The 16,648-nt window shown below is 52.9% G+C and overlaps 1 protein-coding gene across 4 annotated transcripts; it reads left to right on the top strand.

The window, feature by feature from the left end:
- Positions 1–692: 692 nt before the first annotated feature.
- Positions 693–16,629, top strand: Cables2 (Cdk5 and Abl enzyme substrate 2). Of its 4 annotated transcripts, none has more exons than XM_006976052.4 (10): positions 693–1,061; positions 10,525–10,596; positions 10,699–10,791; positions 11,962–12,039; positions 12,790–12,898; positions 13,291–13,456; positions 13,817–13,920; positions 14,278–14,384; positions 14,576–14,780; positions 14,889–16,629. In XM_006976052.4, the coding sequence occupies exons 1-10, from the start codon at positions 706–708 to the stop codon at positions 15,027–15,029; spliced, it is 1,431 nt and encodes a 476-aa protein (XP_006976114.2). In that variant the 5' UTR covers positions 693–705; the 3' UTR covers positions 15,030–16,629. The 4 variants fall into 4 exon arrangements, with proteins under 4 accessions (XP_006976114.2, XP_076427459.1, XP_076427461.1 ...); XM_076571344.1 differs by having other exon boundaries at positions 14,576–14,792; XM_076571346.1 differs by lacking the exon at positions 10,525–10,596.
- Positions 16,630–16,648: the final 19 nt, after the last annotated feature.

Below are 16,648 nucleotides of genomic sequence, written 5' to 3'. Positions count from 1 at the left end.
CCCGGAAGCTGTGGCTCGGGTGGATGCCCAGCCCAGAGGAACCTCTCAGCTCTTAAGAAACAGCCTGGAGCCGGGCGGTGGTGGCGCACGCCTTTAATCCCAGCACTCGGGAGGCAGAGCCAGGCGGATCGCTGTGAGTTCGAGGCCAGCCTGGGCTACCAAGTGAGCTCCAGGAAAGGCGCAAAGCTACACAGAGAAACCCTGTCTCGAAAAACCAAAAAAAAAAAAAAAAAAAAAAAAAAGAAACAGCCTGGAAACCAAGTAGCCAGGCCCGGGTCACACCCCGAGTCCGCGGCCCATAATGAGCATTCTGCAGAGTCCGCCGCCCCACCACCACCACCACCACACACACACACTGCATCTTGGGCAGGAGAACAGGACACAGGTGCCGTGCAGCCACCGACCTTGCACCTTGCGGTGTTTGGAGGCCGGTGGCCACGCCAAACCTACACCCGACGGATTGAACCACCTCTAGGACCCAGGGGAGCGCCAGGGCACGGTACACCTCGCTAGCCAATGGACGGGCTCAGTGCAGCTCATTTGCATGTAGGTGCGTTGCGGCCAATGGACGGGGACAGTGGGGCTATATTTGCATGTGGACGCGCCAGGGCCAATGGGCGCGAGTGACGAGGTGACATTTGCATGCAGGCGCGCCGCGGCCAATGGGCAGCAGCTCGGCGGCGCGGCGCGGCGGCGCACTCGAGCATGGCCGCGGCCGCGGCGGGAGGAGCCCCGGGTCCGGCCCCCGGCCCCGCCAGGCCCGCGCCGGCCGCCCGGAACCCGTCGTCCGTGCCGCGGAGGCGCGGGGACTCCCGGCGCCGCCAGGCCGCTCTCTTCTTCCTCAACAACATCTCTCTGGACGGACGGCCCCCGAGCCTGGGTCCTGGCGGCGAGAAGCCCCCGCCGCCGCCACCACCGCCCACCGAGGCCCGCGAGCCGCCTGCGCCTCCGCCCGCTCCACCCGGAGGCCTCCCGGGGCTGCCAGCCAGGCCCGCGCCCCAGGGCCTACTCAGCCCCACGACGGCGCCCGCCGGCCTCAGCCTGGACGGGCAGCGGCAGAGGTGAGTGGGCTGGGCGGGGCGGGCTGCACGCTGGGGTTGGGGTGGCCAAAGGCCTAGCCAGCGCCCGGTGTGTGACCTGTGGGCTCGGCAGACCTGGTTGGGGTGAGGTGGATCCATTCATGCAGCACACAGGTGAGGTCACCTGAGATCCATCAGCTAGCAGGACATGAGGGTCAGGATGGCCTGAGCCCACCAGCCCAGGGGTGGCCCCAGGGTCCATCATTCAAGTACTGAAGGGCACATCCCCGCATCATGCAAGAGTCAGAGCACCTTGCAGTCCCATCTGCCCTTGACTTGGGCTGAGGTGATCTGGTAGCATCAGTCCAGAATACAGGGAACAAATTTGGGGTTACTGGAGCTTTGTCAACCCATGACACAGAGTTGAAGTATCCTGAAGCTTGTCAGCCTCCAGATACAGGGAATAGTTCCATTAAAGCTGTCAGCTCCGGGAACAGTTCTTGGGAACGGTTCTTCACCTTGAGATTCCCCTGAAAAGGATTTCAGAGTTCCCTCAGCCAAGTGACTTCAGACACATCCCTCCCCTGTCCATTCTATCAGTACCCTACGCCCTGGGACTCACAAACACTTTGTATGTGCTGTGTGTCCACCTCAGCTTGTGGGCCAGGGTCTTACCCACACTTTCTCAACTCTCTCAGCCGTGTACGCCTGGCCAGAGCTTCCTCCTCGCCATCCCATACCTGCTGGACTCAGGACCTGTCACATTGCACTCTGTACTTCTTGCCCTGCCTGGATCATTTTTAGGGACTCCTCAGTCTAACCCAGGGCAGCTCTTATTCCTAACCACTGTCTCATCCCCCGACTGTGCCCACTTCCCGGTGTCCACAGCTACCAGGTACCATGTGGGTCTCGGCCTCCTCAGCCCCCTCTTACGTTCTCAGTCTTCACCTGAAGAATGGCAGAAGGAGCCAAGTCTGGCCACTATGGTCCCTTCTGGGCAGGCCCCACTACTAGAGCAGAACTCCTGCCAGGTAGCTCCCAGGTGTTGGAAGCCCTGGACAAGTCTAGCAGGGCTAAATTGGAGGCTCACAGTGATGAGGTGCCTCCCAGGTCTGTGATGGGGAAAAGTTCTCTGACATCTGGCCCTGCATCACATGTCTGCGTGGCCAGAAGGGCCTGAACTTTCTGTGGTCACCACCTTAACCTGCAGGTAGGGGCCAGGCCATGCTTCTCTACAGGACATAGAAGGGTCCATTGGGACCAAGGGGTCAGTTTGTCCCAGAGTGTCAGCTCGACCCCTTGTGAAGAGCAAAACTGAAAGTCAGGGTGAAGTTTGTGTGGGTGAGGCACCCTGTGGTACTCCTGCCTCCCTAGCGCCTCCAGTGAGCCATCTCCTGCCCTTCCAGTTCTGATTTCCACTTCATTCTGATAGCCTGACCGCCCACAACTACAACTGCCTGTGGCAGACGTCTTTTCTTCTTGGGCTCTGCTTCCAAGTTCTTGTCACTGCCCTAGAGTTGTTATCCTTCCTGTCATGATCACAGGCCCTTAGAAAGAGGACTCTACCCTCTCTCAGCTCCCGACCTGTGACTAGGAGAGACAGTAGTAGCTGGCCTGTTAAAGGGAGCTACTGGCTCCCAGATTTATTTAGTTCCTTGATCTGTTGGGTTTTTCTTTTGTTTTGTTTTTATGTGCATTAGTGTTCTGCCTGCATGTCTGTCTTGTGAGGGTGTTGGATCCTCTGGAAGTGGAGTTACAGACAGTTGTGAGCAGCCATGTGGGTGCTGGGAACTGACTCTGGGTCCTCTGGAAGATCAGTGAGTGGTCTTAAACCGCTGCGCCATCTCTCTGCCTGATTGTCTGTTTTTTAAGAAGCAAAACCCTAGAGTCCCTGAAGGCTTTGTCACAAAGAATGCAGACCAGCTTTCCTCCATCCAATAGCTCTGTGACCTTGAGCACCTAATGGGTCTCTTAGAACCTCATTCTTCCCCTCTGTAATAGGCTGGCATGAAGCTCTTTCTCCTTGAGGTCACATGATCCTAAGGATTCAGTAAAGTGACAACTTAATCACAACTTGGGGCTCCCAACAGTGTTTCTAGCTATTGACAGAACCACCCTGGTTTTCTGCGTGGGGCTTTTGGCACTATTTATCATCTGGTTTTGCTGCATGCCTGGGTATAGGCTCAGCTCCAGATCTGTGATCAGGTTTTTTTTTTTTTTTTTTTTTTTTTTTGGTTTTTCGAGACAGGGTTTCTCTGTGTAGCTTTGCGCCTTTTCCTGGAACTCACTTGGTAGCCCAGGCTGGCCTCGAACTCACAGAGATCCGCCTGCCTCTGCCTCCCGAGTGCTGGGATTAAAGGCGTGCGCCACCACCGCCCGGCTCTGTGATCAGGTTTGAAGCATGCATTCCAGCTACCTCACCACTGCCGCCTTCTGCCTAGAAAGCCATGCATGTATGTACCTCCAGAGCCAGGGTGACAAAGGATGCAAACCTGGGAGCTCTCAACAGCAGCATGTTCTTCCCTGAGCCCTGGATGCCAATCACTGGAGGTCAGGCTGTAGCCTGGGGGCTGGGGGCTCCTCTACAGGACTCGGGGTGCCCTGTGGCTCATGCTGTGTTGTTCTATCTCCTTGTCTCCATGTGTGTCCTCATAGACTTTTCCTTGTCCCCCTTTTACTGTGATCCCTTCCTAGACTGTCTCTAGCTAAGGCCTCTGACAAGGGCTGGGCTTTTGATGGATCTTTTTGGGGAACTACTTCAACTCACAACAGCCCTGCATAGTATCAGCCGCAGAAATGAGGGGGAAGGGAAAGTCCCCACACGCCAATGACTTTGCAAATTGTAGCCTAACGCACCCACCATCAGAGAGCTGGGCATAGCCTGGAGGCAGGAGGCTGTGCTTCAGTTTGATCTGGACGTGGGACTAGACAGCCCTAACTAGCCACTGAGCCACTTAGCATGCACACATTAGTCTGTGCCCAGCATCTACTCACTGGGGGCTGAAAAGTGCTAGAGTAGTCAGTTTTCTAGAACAGCCAGGTGCCTGCGCCTGCCCCGAGACTCCACTCTTTCTCTGTGAAGCTGCTAGACCACAGGCCCCTGCATGGAGTGCTGGGACCAGTCACCTTTGCTTTGCCTAAGACTAAGTGAGACCCATTAGGAGACTGGGGTTTTTTTTTGCTTATTTGTTTTGTTTTTGGCACATATGGGTCTGTAATGAGCCAAAATGATGCTCAAGCAGGGGACCAGCCCTGAACACCTGATAGGCTGCTGCCACCTGTGCTTCCTTAGCAGGGGAGGCTCCCAGGCCCTGAGCATGCTGGCCATGACAGTGGAAGTACTGCTTGGGCTCATTGCTGGGGCTCCTCTGCAGCCTGTCATGTGGCGGGTGGCTCCTGAGTCTGCCCCAAGCCTGCAGAGACCATTCACTCTCTTTGGATCCCTAATAGGGACAGAATCTCAGCCACAGGGAGGTGGCCCTACCTAGACCTCTCCCCATCTCTCAAATCACCAAATAAGGAAACCTGTCACATACAGAAGCAGGTTTTAAGGTCTGTAGTCGGGTTTCAGGTGCTGACTGAAGAGCAGGGGTGGACTCCCTTGGCAGCAAGGTTGCTAAGGAGTAGTTCTGAGCTGAGTTAGGTCAGCAGAACCAATAAATGGGTAAGCCCTCTTAACTCCTGACCCCTGGCCTCTTCTTCCCAGTCACATGGAGAGAGCACATGGAGCTAGGGTAGACACTGTAGACACTGTCCTGTATAAATAGGCAACTTGAGATGCAGAGTCCAGGTCTGCCACAACTTGGACTTTTCTAGTTGTCTGGGGAGTGTTAGCTGAGGCAACAGAAAGTCCAAATTGTTCTTTAGTGTTTTTGTTTGTTTATCTGCTTTTAGCTGTTTTCAAGTTGAGGTGCCAAGGTACATGCAAACAGTACATGGAAGCTGAGTGTGAGGCCCCCCCATGTATGTTTGTTGACATATGCCATGCGTGGCCACCATTTACTCCATAGACCAGCTCCTAGGTTTCCTCACACCCTCCTCAGCCATCTCCTGACCAAGACACCTTTTGTCACATAGACTGTCATATCTGAGCATCATATACACAGACATCCCACATGTCTGCCTTTCTGCTAACCAGCACAACTCTTTTTTTGAGACAGGGTTTCTCTGTGTAGCTTTGCACCCTTCCTGGATCTTGCTGGCCTCGAACTCACAGAGATCTGCCTGGCTCTGCCTCCCGAGTGCTGGGATTAAAGGTGTGTGCCACCACCGCCCGGCCCAGCACAACCCTTACTCCCAGTAGGGTCAGTTCAGGGCACACTGTGAAGTGTGATCCTGTCTTGTTTCTTGAGCACAGGGTCTGCACTAGGAGAACCTGGCCTGTCCTCAGAGTAGCTAAGCTGTGGACACAGGCCTCTACTCCTCTCCTGCCAGCTGTTGGATTTCAGACAAGTTGAATGGCTCTGTATCTCAGTTTCCCTACCTGAAACTGAATAAGAGTAGTGCCTCCCTGGTACAGTTCTGAGGATTGGGTTTACAAATAACCTGCTTATGAGGGAGGTAGAAGCCACAGGGAACAAGATGTTGGACCAACTGGGAACATTTCACAAGCTCCTGAGGGAGCACACCATTCCTAGAGAGCCTGGAAAGTGGCAAGAAGAGCAAGCCGGCAGCTGAGGACAGATCTGACACAGCTCTCCACACTGCCTCTGTGGACTTGCAAATGAGATCCCAGGGCCATGATCAGCCACCTGGCCTTGCCTGGATAATTACCTCAGGGAATGCCACGCCAGACAGGTGGCCCTAAGGGCCTCAGAACACAGACTCTTCCTTCAGGTCCCAGACTCTTCCCTCAGGTTCCACATTCTGTTCCACCTCAGGCTAGCTGCCTTTCCCTGCTCCAGACCTGTGCATTCAGCATTTGGCTAATCCTCTCTGGGCAGATTCTGTCCCCTAAACACCCAGCACACTGTGCGCACTCATGTGGCACCTTCCTAGCAGTAAGGTTGTCTGAGCTTGCCATTCTGACTGGTCCTAATCCCTCCTGTCCCAGGCCCCTAGCCTTTCCCTCTGTCCATGCTTCTAGACAAGGTGCCTGCACTCACCTGTTCTCCCTCCTCCAGAGCCTCCCTGGGCTGGTGTCTTGTTTCTACCACAGGCCCAGCTGGTAGCTGCAGGGTCCTCTGGAGGTGTCTTTAGTCAGTTCACTTCTCTTTTCCGTTTTGGTTGGTTTTCTGCAAGCTCCTGTGGCTTTTGTCATTTAATAGATGTAAGTAACTATGTAAGTAAGACAGGAGAACCATGGACTTGGATCACTGTGACAATCTTGGAGCCTACCAGGACCTGGACAGAATTGCACTATTGTGTGACTTTGGACAGACTGACCTCTCTATGCCACCACTTGAGTGTGAGTGTCACAGCCTCTGAAGTGTTGGTGTGAGGTAGTAGCTGTATCTCCTGCTTCTGTGACAAGCACAGGCAAGGGCATGTTTGGGGAGCCGCATGGCCCTACCTGTTGAGCAGGTATCTGACCATGCCACACCTCTGTGAACCAACTCTCCTGCTGGAAGGGGACCTCAGTTAATGATGCTGCAGGGGCAGTATGGGCCTGGCGTCCACCAGATGCAGCTCCCCACTGTTCATGCTTAGTTAATGGCTGCTGCCAAAATATGCGGCATAATCCAAGGGCCTGCATGCAGCCAGCACACGGTGGTCCTGCAGAGCACCAGGGAGCATCTTCTTGCACAGATGAAGTCCAGAGCCATTCCAAAGCCCTTGCAGACAATAGACTGATAAATTACGTGTATGGGTGTTTACCTGCATGTCTCTATGTCCCGTGTGTGTGCTTAGTACCCACAGAGGTCGGAATAGAGTGTTGGATCCCTTAGAACTGGAGTTACGGGCGATATTGAATCTGGGTCTTCTGAAAGAGCAACCAGGGTTCTTAACCACTGGGCCATCTCTTCAGCCCCAAACAGGACTTTTTGTTTTTTTTTTTTTTTTTTTTTTTTTTTTTTTTTTTTTTTTTTTTTGGTTTTTCGAGACAGGGTTTCTCTGTGTAGCTTTGCGCCTTTCCTGGAACTCACTTGGTAGCCCAGGCTGGCCTCGAACTCACAGAGATCCGCCTGCCTCTGCCTCCCTAGTGCTGGGATTAAAGGCGTGCGCCACCACCGCCCGGCAAGACAGGGTTTCTTTAAACAACAGACTTTATTTCTCACATTCTGGAAGCTAGAAGCCAAAGAAGGTGTGGCAGGTTCCCTTTAAGGCCTCATAGACTTTGCCCTCCCTCTGTGTGTCTGTGCCTTAATCCTGAGGACACCAGTCACACTGGATTAAGGGCCACCTCTGTTTATCTCTTTAAAGACTATATCTCCAAGCTCAGTCTTGTTTTGAGGTCCCAGGTTAACATACAGATTTGGAGGGGACGTAATTCCACTAGCATCCCAGTAAGAGGGGCTGTTAGGGGGCATGCTCGGATCTGCAGGTGCCAACACTAAAGACCCAGGAGCTCTTTTAGAAGTTTCTAGTAGCAAGCTGAAGCTCAGCCTGTTTGGTAGTCGTAGCTTCCCCATATGACCCTTCCTTTCCACATCCCCATGTCTGATATGCAGGTTTTTCTTGTCCTCAAGGATAGGCATTTCTAAGCTACAGGTACCTTGAACCGTTTGACTGACCAGAGTACTTGGACCTTTGGCACATTAGAGGCTCATGGCTGGATTTCCAAACCCAGCTAGAGGACTCACTGATCAGGGAACTTGGGCTTAATTGTACACACACTCACAAGTCAGCGAAACCACCAGTGTTGTGAAAAAGCCCCCCAACCGTAGCTCTGGAAGGACAGACAGGCAGCCTCACAGCCATAGGCCCCACGGCTGTGACTGGGAATACTGCACTGAGGACTACGTTTCCCCGTCTGGGAACCCTTCTGTGTCCAGCCAGCCACAGAGCCCTGAAGGAAGCTGTTGAGAGGTTCTGATCTTGAGTCACTTGTTGGCATTCCTGCCTGGGGCCTCTGGCTCAGTGCCAGCCTGGGGCTTTCCTCTCCTGGTTCCCAGATGGCCTTGGATGTCAGGCTCACCTCATCTCTGTGTCTTTGATATGCCTTTGGCTGCTGGCCTCCAACACCACTGGAAGCTTTTTAACTATGAAGTAGCCACCTAGTGCCCATCAGGTGAGGGGACTTGGAACAAAGTGAGGCACAAGAACACCAAGCATAGTGTATGCACAGCAGCAGTCAGTACAACTGAGGCACTTCAGCTGCCATCACCATCGACACTGTCCACAGTGCCACTGCCATCCCAAGTAGGTAACTACACCGTCAACATCTCTGCCGCCACCATCCACCGTCTCCTGCAATACCTTCTCCATCGTCATTGTTGAGTGGGTGGTGTCCCAACAGTGCTGTGTGACAGTCAGTGCTTGACATCATCGTCGGCTGCACTTCTAGAATATTTTGGGTTCAGAGCATGTACACCCGTGGCTCCTGCTACAGGGAGAAAGGCATTACCGTCTGTGCCTTGGTAGCCGTGTGTCCTGGAGAGCCATTTGGCTGCTTTGAGCTTGCCCAGGAGCTTACTATTAAGTCAGCAGTGCCGGGTCTAAGGGGGTCTGCCCACCATGCAATCATCCCACAGGCACTTGGCTCGACTCTTTTTGTTTGAAAATGCCTGGACAGTTGCTGAGGTCCAAGCAGGAGGAGGGTGGCTCATGTGTGTAGCCTCAGCTTCTGTTTGGGAAGCTTCAGACTATGTGTCCTGGTGAATTCCTTGGCCAGATTTCTATGTCCAAGACTCTCTTGGAGTGAGGATGAACCAGGGTATTTGACACGTATCACTAATCCTTAATGGCCCAGGCATCCTGCACCACAGTGACAAGATGGGCCAGGGACATTGGACAGGTGTGACTAGAGTCTAGCTCAGTGATAGAGCAACTTGCCTACCATGTATGACACTCAAGATCCTCAATACCACATGCATGTACTCACACACCACACACATGTACACATACATAAACACAGAGAGACAGAGACAGACAGACAGAGAGACAGAGAGATAGAGAGAGACCCACAGATGCTGTGGCAAGAAGTGACTGAATCATGGTATCTCTGTGACTCTGTCACAGTGATCCATGCCCAGACAGTAGTCCTGGTGTCTGACAGAAGTTATGGTGTTGAGGTGAGTGGCTTTTGAAGGAGTTGCTTTTCTCTGTAATCACAACAGGCAGCAGTGGAGGCTGGGAGATTAGGAGCTCAAGGTCATTCCTAGCTACCTATTGAGTTTGTGGCCAGTCTGGGCCACATGAAGCCCTGTCTTTAAAATTAAATAAATAATAACAAAACAAAAAGAGATAAGGTCTCTTATAGCCCACGTTGGCCTCAAATTCAACATCCTCCATACTATCATGCCTAGCTATTCCTTATTTTTCCTTTATGAACATGTACCACTTGTCTAATAATAGGAGAAGAGAGATGGAAAGCTACAGCCCCCTTGGGTCTGGATACAGGCCCCTCATTCTCAAAGGCTGTGGCAGGGAGCCATAGTGTTTGGCGCAGCCTCAGCCTGAGGTTCTTTATGCCTCTGTCCTCTCAGGGATGCTGGCACAGACTCCCCAATGGCAGAGGCTCAGAGCAGGCTTCAACCTCAGAACCACAGACCGTGTCTTGCCTTCCCACACTGTGACCTTGGTCTCCAGAAGCCTACCCTGTAGCTTTGCTGTGACTTTGACTCACTGTGTCCTGTAAGGACCAGAAGGTCAGTAAATGACCGCAGTTGTTAGACCCTGGACTACGTGCCTGAGTTTGTTGTCTCGGTGTGAAGGTGTGGGTCTGTGGGGTCTCAGTTCTCAGCCTGAAGAAGCCCTGTTGTGGCTCACAGTGATGGGAAACTGCCTCCCATGTCCTGCCCTACTGGGTACAAGCATGGGGGACACAGGAGCCAGCCTGACCCATAGGAATCAGTGCTCCCAAGGCAGAGATATTACCTTCCATTAGTGACTGTCACCAACAGGCCTTCCTGATGGGTAACACAGAGCTAGAACCCAAAATCCAGGAGGGAATTCTTACTTGCAGATTTGGAAAAGAATGTTCTAGACCCCAGAGCAGTTCCCGGGAGGGAAGGGTGTGTGTGTGTGTGTGTGTGTGTGTGTGTGTGTGTGTGTGTGTGTGACTTGAATAGCAGTAGCGGCCTATACAGGTGCTTACACTGTGCTCCTGGCATGGGCCACAGCCCCAAACTGGTACAAGCAGACCCTCTGAGACATGTAGCCTGTTGGAACCGCTGTGTACCAGATGCTCCCACCTAGGGAAGGTTGGCAACCTTGTGGCAGGGAACAGGATTCCCTCTGCACTGCAGTCTTGGTTCACAGGTTCTTGAAGCCTTTCAGTTTCATGAGAGCCCTGCCCTGCATATTCCCACACTAGTTCAGTTCTGTTGAGGGACCCTGGCTGCAAAGGCTTCCTAGAGTCTGTGGTCCTGGCTCTTCTGAGGTCATGATGTCTTCCCTACAGGAGACGAGTCACATCTCAGCGCTGCTCCCTCGAATTTCTGGAAGATGCAGTGGGATGTGCCTCAGTGCAGAGGTATACACCCTACCTGCCCCTACTCCAAGGTCCTGAGTCCCAACTGCCTCTGACCCCTGGGGCCACAAGGAAGGCAAGAACAACCTGCTTTTTACCTTACAGAACCAAGCATGCATCTGGATCACCAAGACACAAAGGCCTGAAGAAAACCCACTTCATTAAGAACATGAGGCAGTATGACACGAAGAACAGCAGGTAAGAGCATGCGGGGCCTGGCCCTGAACTGTCCACTGGGCTCCCCACACTGCGGGCCCAGGCTGTGTCTCTGAAGGCCATGTGAGGTCTGGACCCTGCCCCTTGTTAGCAGCAGCATCTTCAGCTCCAGGGCTCCTGCTTCATCACCCATGGCCTGTCTCCTGACCCTTTAGAATTGGGTGCTCATGTTCCTCTACATTAGCTGGACCCTGGCTAACATGGCCAAGCCAGCAAGCCAGCCCTGTACAATCCCAGAGAAGAGCCACCAGCTAGATAGACTCCGGTCTTTGGGAAAGAGAAGTAGGAAGGCAGAAATGCCCCCCCAGACGTGCCCAGGACAAAAGGTGTGCTCATATGGGGGGGAGGGGGCATACACAGGATAAGACGTGGTTAACCTTGGGAGCCCATAGAGGGAAGCAGTCACACTGGGCACACACACAGGAGGTATGGTATATCAGGGAACTTGTGGGAGGCTGAACTCAAACTGGTATTTGGTTCCCTAAACAGTGCTAGGCTGGGCTCTGGGCAGCTGCATGTCCTGCACTGGTGCAGGGGCAGTGCCTTGGGTATGTCCCTTGGCACCACACTACCAGTCACTCGAACCCACTCTGGGAACCACTTTGGATTCCCAGAGCCCCCCCCCCCCTTCCCTATGTAGGTCACCCTGGTGTCTCCAGGGAATGTTGCTCCCTGCAGGGCCTGAGCACTAAGACTGTAAGGGTAGGCTATGATTATAGCTTTGAGGACCCAAGGCCTTGGGTCCTAAGCCCCTGGATACTGAACTTTGTATTAGATCTGGGTGTTCTCTAGTAGCATTAGGCCTTGCCTTTGTCTGGACCACTGAGGCTTGATGCTGATGAACTTTGGCCTCACCTTCCTGTGCCCTATCTTTGTGCAAATGAGGCCTGCCCTTTCCTGGGTGACCTGTGCTTCCAGGAAACATGAAGTCTATGGCCCTGTGTGTTACAGGGCCAGGGGAGCACTGTTGTGCTCCTCATGGAACAGGGAGTTGCTTACTTACTAAGCAACTCTAGGGAATCAGGCCCAAGTGCTAAGATGCCATGCCTGACTTCCTGAATCCAAGTCCCCTCAATGGCTCTGGCAGTTTCCCATCACCCAGATGTAGGCAGAACAGAATTACTGCCCTGCTCTGACCTGGGCCTCCCACAGGATTGTGCTCATCTGTGCCAAGCGGTCCCTGTGTGCAGCCTTCTCAGTCCTGCCCTATGGAGAGGGCCTACGGATCAGGTAAGATCCCGTGCTGTGTACACTGATAAGCCCTGGTCCTGCTGAGCCCAGCCCACAGGGTATCAGTGTAGCCCATCACTGAGTGTTCGCTGGGTCCTTAGACTCATGGGGTGTCAGGACACCATCTTCCACCACAGCCTAGGAACTTGCATTTCAGGTTTTTATTCCCTAGGGGCCATAGGTTCTGGTGAAACTATATATGGGTTGACTGAGATATTCTGCCCCTCCCTCAGATACGCTCCTAAAACTTTAGGGCCAACCCAGGCAATTGTGTCCTGAAGGTAATTCAGGGAAGAAGGAAACAGCTGTTGGGGCGGGGTAGTGTTGTGGTGACCTCACAGAACAATAGTAGGCACAGAGAAACCTCCTGTCTAGAGTGGGAGGTAGCCAGTTCTCAGGATCCCAGGCCAGCTACTGAGTGTGACCACATATGAAGGGTTAGAAGCACCCAGGGAAGCAGATCTGAGCCCAAGAACAGGTGAGTGTTCAGGGATGTTCCAGAGTGGTGGCTCCCTAATGCTTTGACTGATGACATCTGCTTGGAGCAAGAGTGAGATATAGACTGCCTTCCGCTTAAACCTGTCATGCACCTCCAAGGTCATGCCCATCTACTTCTCCTCCTGTGCTAGGAGCTCTTCAGTGTGGGTGGATGAGCAGACGAGGCTGCCACCTGGATTCACTGTGGGTCAAGCATCCACCCACTGACTGCAGGAAGAGGGACTACAGCCCTCCCCTCTCCTGTCATTACAGTGACCTGAGGGTGGACAGCCAGAAGCAGAGGCACCCATCCGGCGGCGTTTCTGTTTCTTCTGAGATGGTCTTTGAGTTGGAAGGCGTTGAACTGGGAGCAGATGGAAAGGCAAGAGCACTGTGGCCAGCCAATGGCCAGCAGAGTTAGGCAGACAGGTGCCTCACACATTAATCTAAGACACAGTATTGGGAACAGGCCAAAGAACCTAAGAGTCCACCATACATGGCCACTGCCAGCTGTAGGTGACCCCCTGGGACCCCACACCTAGCCATGCTTCTGTCACAGTGGGCCAAGGCCAGGGGTCTTCCAGAAAGGGGAGACTTGCACACTGCAGACCTCTGGTCAGGGATGGAAGCTGACATTCTGACATAAGAGCCCCTCTCAAGTGGGTAGCAGTGTGGCCCTCAGGCTCCCTGCTGGAGGGTGGAGGGAAGCAGAACTTGGTTGCACTTTCTGGCCTGAGGAAGCAGGACTGAGCTCCAATGTGATTGCTTTTCCAGGTCGTGTCTTATGCAAAGTTCCTGTACCCTACTAATGCCCTGGTTACACACAAGAATGACAACCATGGCTTGCTGCCCCAGCCTCGGCCCAGCATCCCCCGGGCTCCACCAGGTTCAAGACACAAACCTGTGCCTACCAAGTCAACACCGGCTGGCACAGAACTAGGTAGTGTAGTCGAGGTGCCTTAGCCATGGCACAAGGGGGGCAGCAGCACTGGCTGGGACAGGGACAGGGATGGGGCAGACAGCAGTGTAAGCCACATCTGCACTGAGGCTTCTCAGAGGAAAAGGATTCCAGATAGTGTGGCCTAGGCTCTGCCTGAACCGGGCAGAAGAAAGCATCAGTGTGGGAAGGGGGTTCTGTCCAGATGTCCCTTCTTGTACTCAAGCCCTGGCCCTTGACCTGGAGTCCCTCTCTACCTGGGAGCCTTGCTGTGAGGTGACGCCTCTTCTTGGGCGTGGTAGGGGAGGAGTGGCATGGGTTCTGATCAGGATCTAGGGTGTCAACAGCTGCCTCTGCTTACAGGAAACGATGGGGGAGATGCACTAGAATACAACCCCAACCTCCTGGATGACCCACAGTGGCCATGTGGGAAGCACAAGCGGGTACTTATCTTTGCTTCATACATGGTGAGTTCCGTAGCCCTAACATTGTTTAGGGTTCGAGGAATAAACTGAGTGAGCACCCAGAAACCCAGAACAGCCATTCTAGGGTGCCTTGTCCCCATCCAACACCAGCAGGTAGGGGGACAGGGCCATAGACAAGGACAGTGTGCCAAAGCAAGATAGCCAGCCATGCTGGACAGTCTTCTGGGGTCAGCTTTGGATGCCTGGGCATATATCTACAGAGGGCAGACAAGCTGAGTCATTTTATCCTCAGAAATACCGGTACCTCTCTGAAATCCCATACTCATGTCTGTAAACCCAGGCCACAAGGCATCCACTTTCAAGACATCTAGGCTCCACCTACCTCTACTTCTGTTATAGACCACGGTTATAGAGTATGTGAAGCCTGCAGACCTCAAAAAGGACATGAACGAGACCTTCAGGGAGAAGTTCCCTCATATCAAACTGACATTGAGCAAAATTAGGAGGTAAGAAACGACCAGGCAGATACCCCTACCCAGCCACATAACCTGACCCTGGGCTTTCTCCTTGGAGAACATAGTGTCTTTTCTGACAGCCCACAACACGTGGTATAGCCATGGAAGGGTGGCTGCTGCTTCGTCATAGTCTCAGTGACCATAGATTTGCCCCAGGGACATGGCTCCCATCCCACCCACAGTTTAAAACGGGAGATGCGGAACCTGTCTGAAGAGTGCAGCTTGGAACCTGTGACCGTTTCCATGGCCTACGTGTACTTTGAGAAGCTTGTACTGCAGGGCAAGCTCAACAAACAGAACCGCAAACTGTGTGCTGGCGCCTGTGTTCTGCTGGCCGCCAAGATCAGCAGTGACCTCCGCAAGAGCGAAGTAAAGCAGCTTATTGACGTGAGTGCAGAGGTGTGCACCCAGCACGAGCACCCCGTGCCAGGCACTGAGCCTTAGGTGGGGACCCAGGTGGGCTGACCCACTCACCCTTTGCTTCCTTCACTGCAGAAGCTGGAGGAAAGATTCCGGTTCAACAGGAGAGATCTCATTGGATTTGAGTTCACGGTGCTTGTGGCTCTGGAACTGGCCCTGTACCTCCCTGAGAACCAAGTGTTACCTCACTACAGACGCCTCACCCAGCAGTTCTAGCCCTGACAGTGCACCCTGCAGAGAGGCTGCTTGGTAGAAAGGCATGTAGCTTGCTAGAACAGAGGCAACTAGTGTCCCATCCCTCCTCCAATACTGCATTTGCCCCTCACAGCCCAAGGTGACTTTTCGTTTCCTTGGAAAGAGACACCGCTTTCATTCAGAAGCACAACACACCTCAAGATGCTTCTGAGAATTTTCCTGGAGTAAATGAACAGTGAGGCTTGCTTGGTTTTTCATGTGCCTGAGACCAGTCTGGTTTACATTGTGGTGAATCCTGAGGTCCAGCCTTTGCAACCTATCACAGATGTGAGACCATTCCTGTGGAGACCTAGGTGTCCAGACCTGAACATGCTGATATTGCCAGCCACACTTACGCCATCTCCTGATACCCTGCCTCCTTTGCTGTCAAGGTAGAGGGGAAGGCAGGCACCTTGACCCATTCTAATTTTATTTTTTTGGACATTTGTCAAAGCATCTGTCACTGTGAAACCCCTATGCCATCACATATACAGCAGGGCTTGGCCAAAACCACCCAGGCCTCTTGCCAGAAACTTTTGCCTGCAGCACTGGACCTTTAAGAGAACTGCTGACTTGAGGCTCTTAACTTTCCTAAGCAATATTGTGGTGCAGAAAAAGTATTATAATTTGGGATTTGGTCCTGTTAAGGTTTGCTGGTGTAACTCTGAAACCACACTTGACCTTCAGGCAGGAAGACACTGGCCCTGCCACCTCTAACAGCAACGGACATGCCATCTAGGTCAACTTGCCTGTACACCCACTGTGCCATTGTCCCTTTGCTTTCTTTAGGACTGTTGGCCTTCCCCGTAACCTGGTCATCAGCCTAGGCTCCCATAGTAGATACCAGACCTACTGCTAGCAACTGCTCAGCTTCACAGCCTCAGCACATCCCCAGCAATGCTAATGCCTCTCAGGCCTGACACCATCCAACCACCCGGGACCAGAGAATCAGTAACAGCTTGAGCATGAAGGAACCTTGCTCACAGTGACAAACCAGTGTTTTATTCTGACCATGCTTATGCTGGTATAAGCAAACCCATACCCCTAGAGCATCTTGGGTGCAAGACAATGGCCCTGCAAAAGTCATCTTCAAGGTAGTCCCATCATTTAACTTCCTAGACACTGCTCCAACTTACAAGCTACCCTTGGAGGACATACCCAGGCAGCTCCCTCTAGATGTATAGTTAATGTTAAAGCTGGTGAACAGCAGTAACTTAAGCTTGTATATTTATGTAGTTTATAAGGTTTATTATTTACCAAGCTGGTCTGCTGGAAGTCCTCCCCTCCCTGTCCTCTTCAGTGATGCCGAGAGCTGCTGCTGTGTGGTGTAAAGCACTGCTGCAACAAAACCAACCCTTAAACCAAATGATCCTGGCGACTGCGTCCAGAAACCCGAGCTATATCCGTGGTGTCCAGCTGGACTGCGACCCAATGCCATAGACCTGGTGCTGCGCCCTTAGCACCCAACAGTAGGCACAAGTGTTTGTGAGAGTATCTGACTTCAGAATGTCGTGTGTTGGGTAGGTTTTGAATGGATGGTGTAAAAATGTTTTTGTTAAGTAAAACTTGGTTTTGCAACATACTCTCTAGTTTATTTCCTT

Source organism: Peromyscus maniculatus, chromosome 4, assembly GCF_049852395.1.
Source record: "Peromyscus maniculatus bairdii isolate BWxNUB_F1_BW_parent chromosome 4, HU_Pman_BW_mat_3.1, whole genome shotgun sequence".
Classification (NCBI taxonomy): Eukaryota; Metazoa; Chordata; class Mammalia; order Rodentia; family Cricetidae; genus Peromyscus; species Peromyscus maniculatus.
This window is presented reverse-complemented; position numbering and strand designations above follow the sequence as displayed.

What these genes read in the sequence shown, in the direction of transcription:
- Cables2 (XM_076571344.1), top strand. Translation starts at nt 706, where the DNA reads ATGGCCGCGGCCGCGGCGGGAGGAGCCCCGGGTCCGGCCCCCGGCCCC. An exon ending in AACTGGGAGCAGATGGAAAG is followed by an intron (nt 12,899 to 13,290) that starts GCAAGAGCACTG and finishes TTGCTTTTCCAG; the next exon opens with GTCGTGTCTTATGCAAAGTT. An exon ending in TTATCTTTGCTTCATACATG is followed by an intron (nt 13,921 to 14,277) that starts GTGAGTTCCGTA and finishes CTTCTGTTATAG; the next exon opens with ACCACGGTTATAGAGTATGT.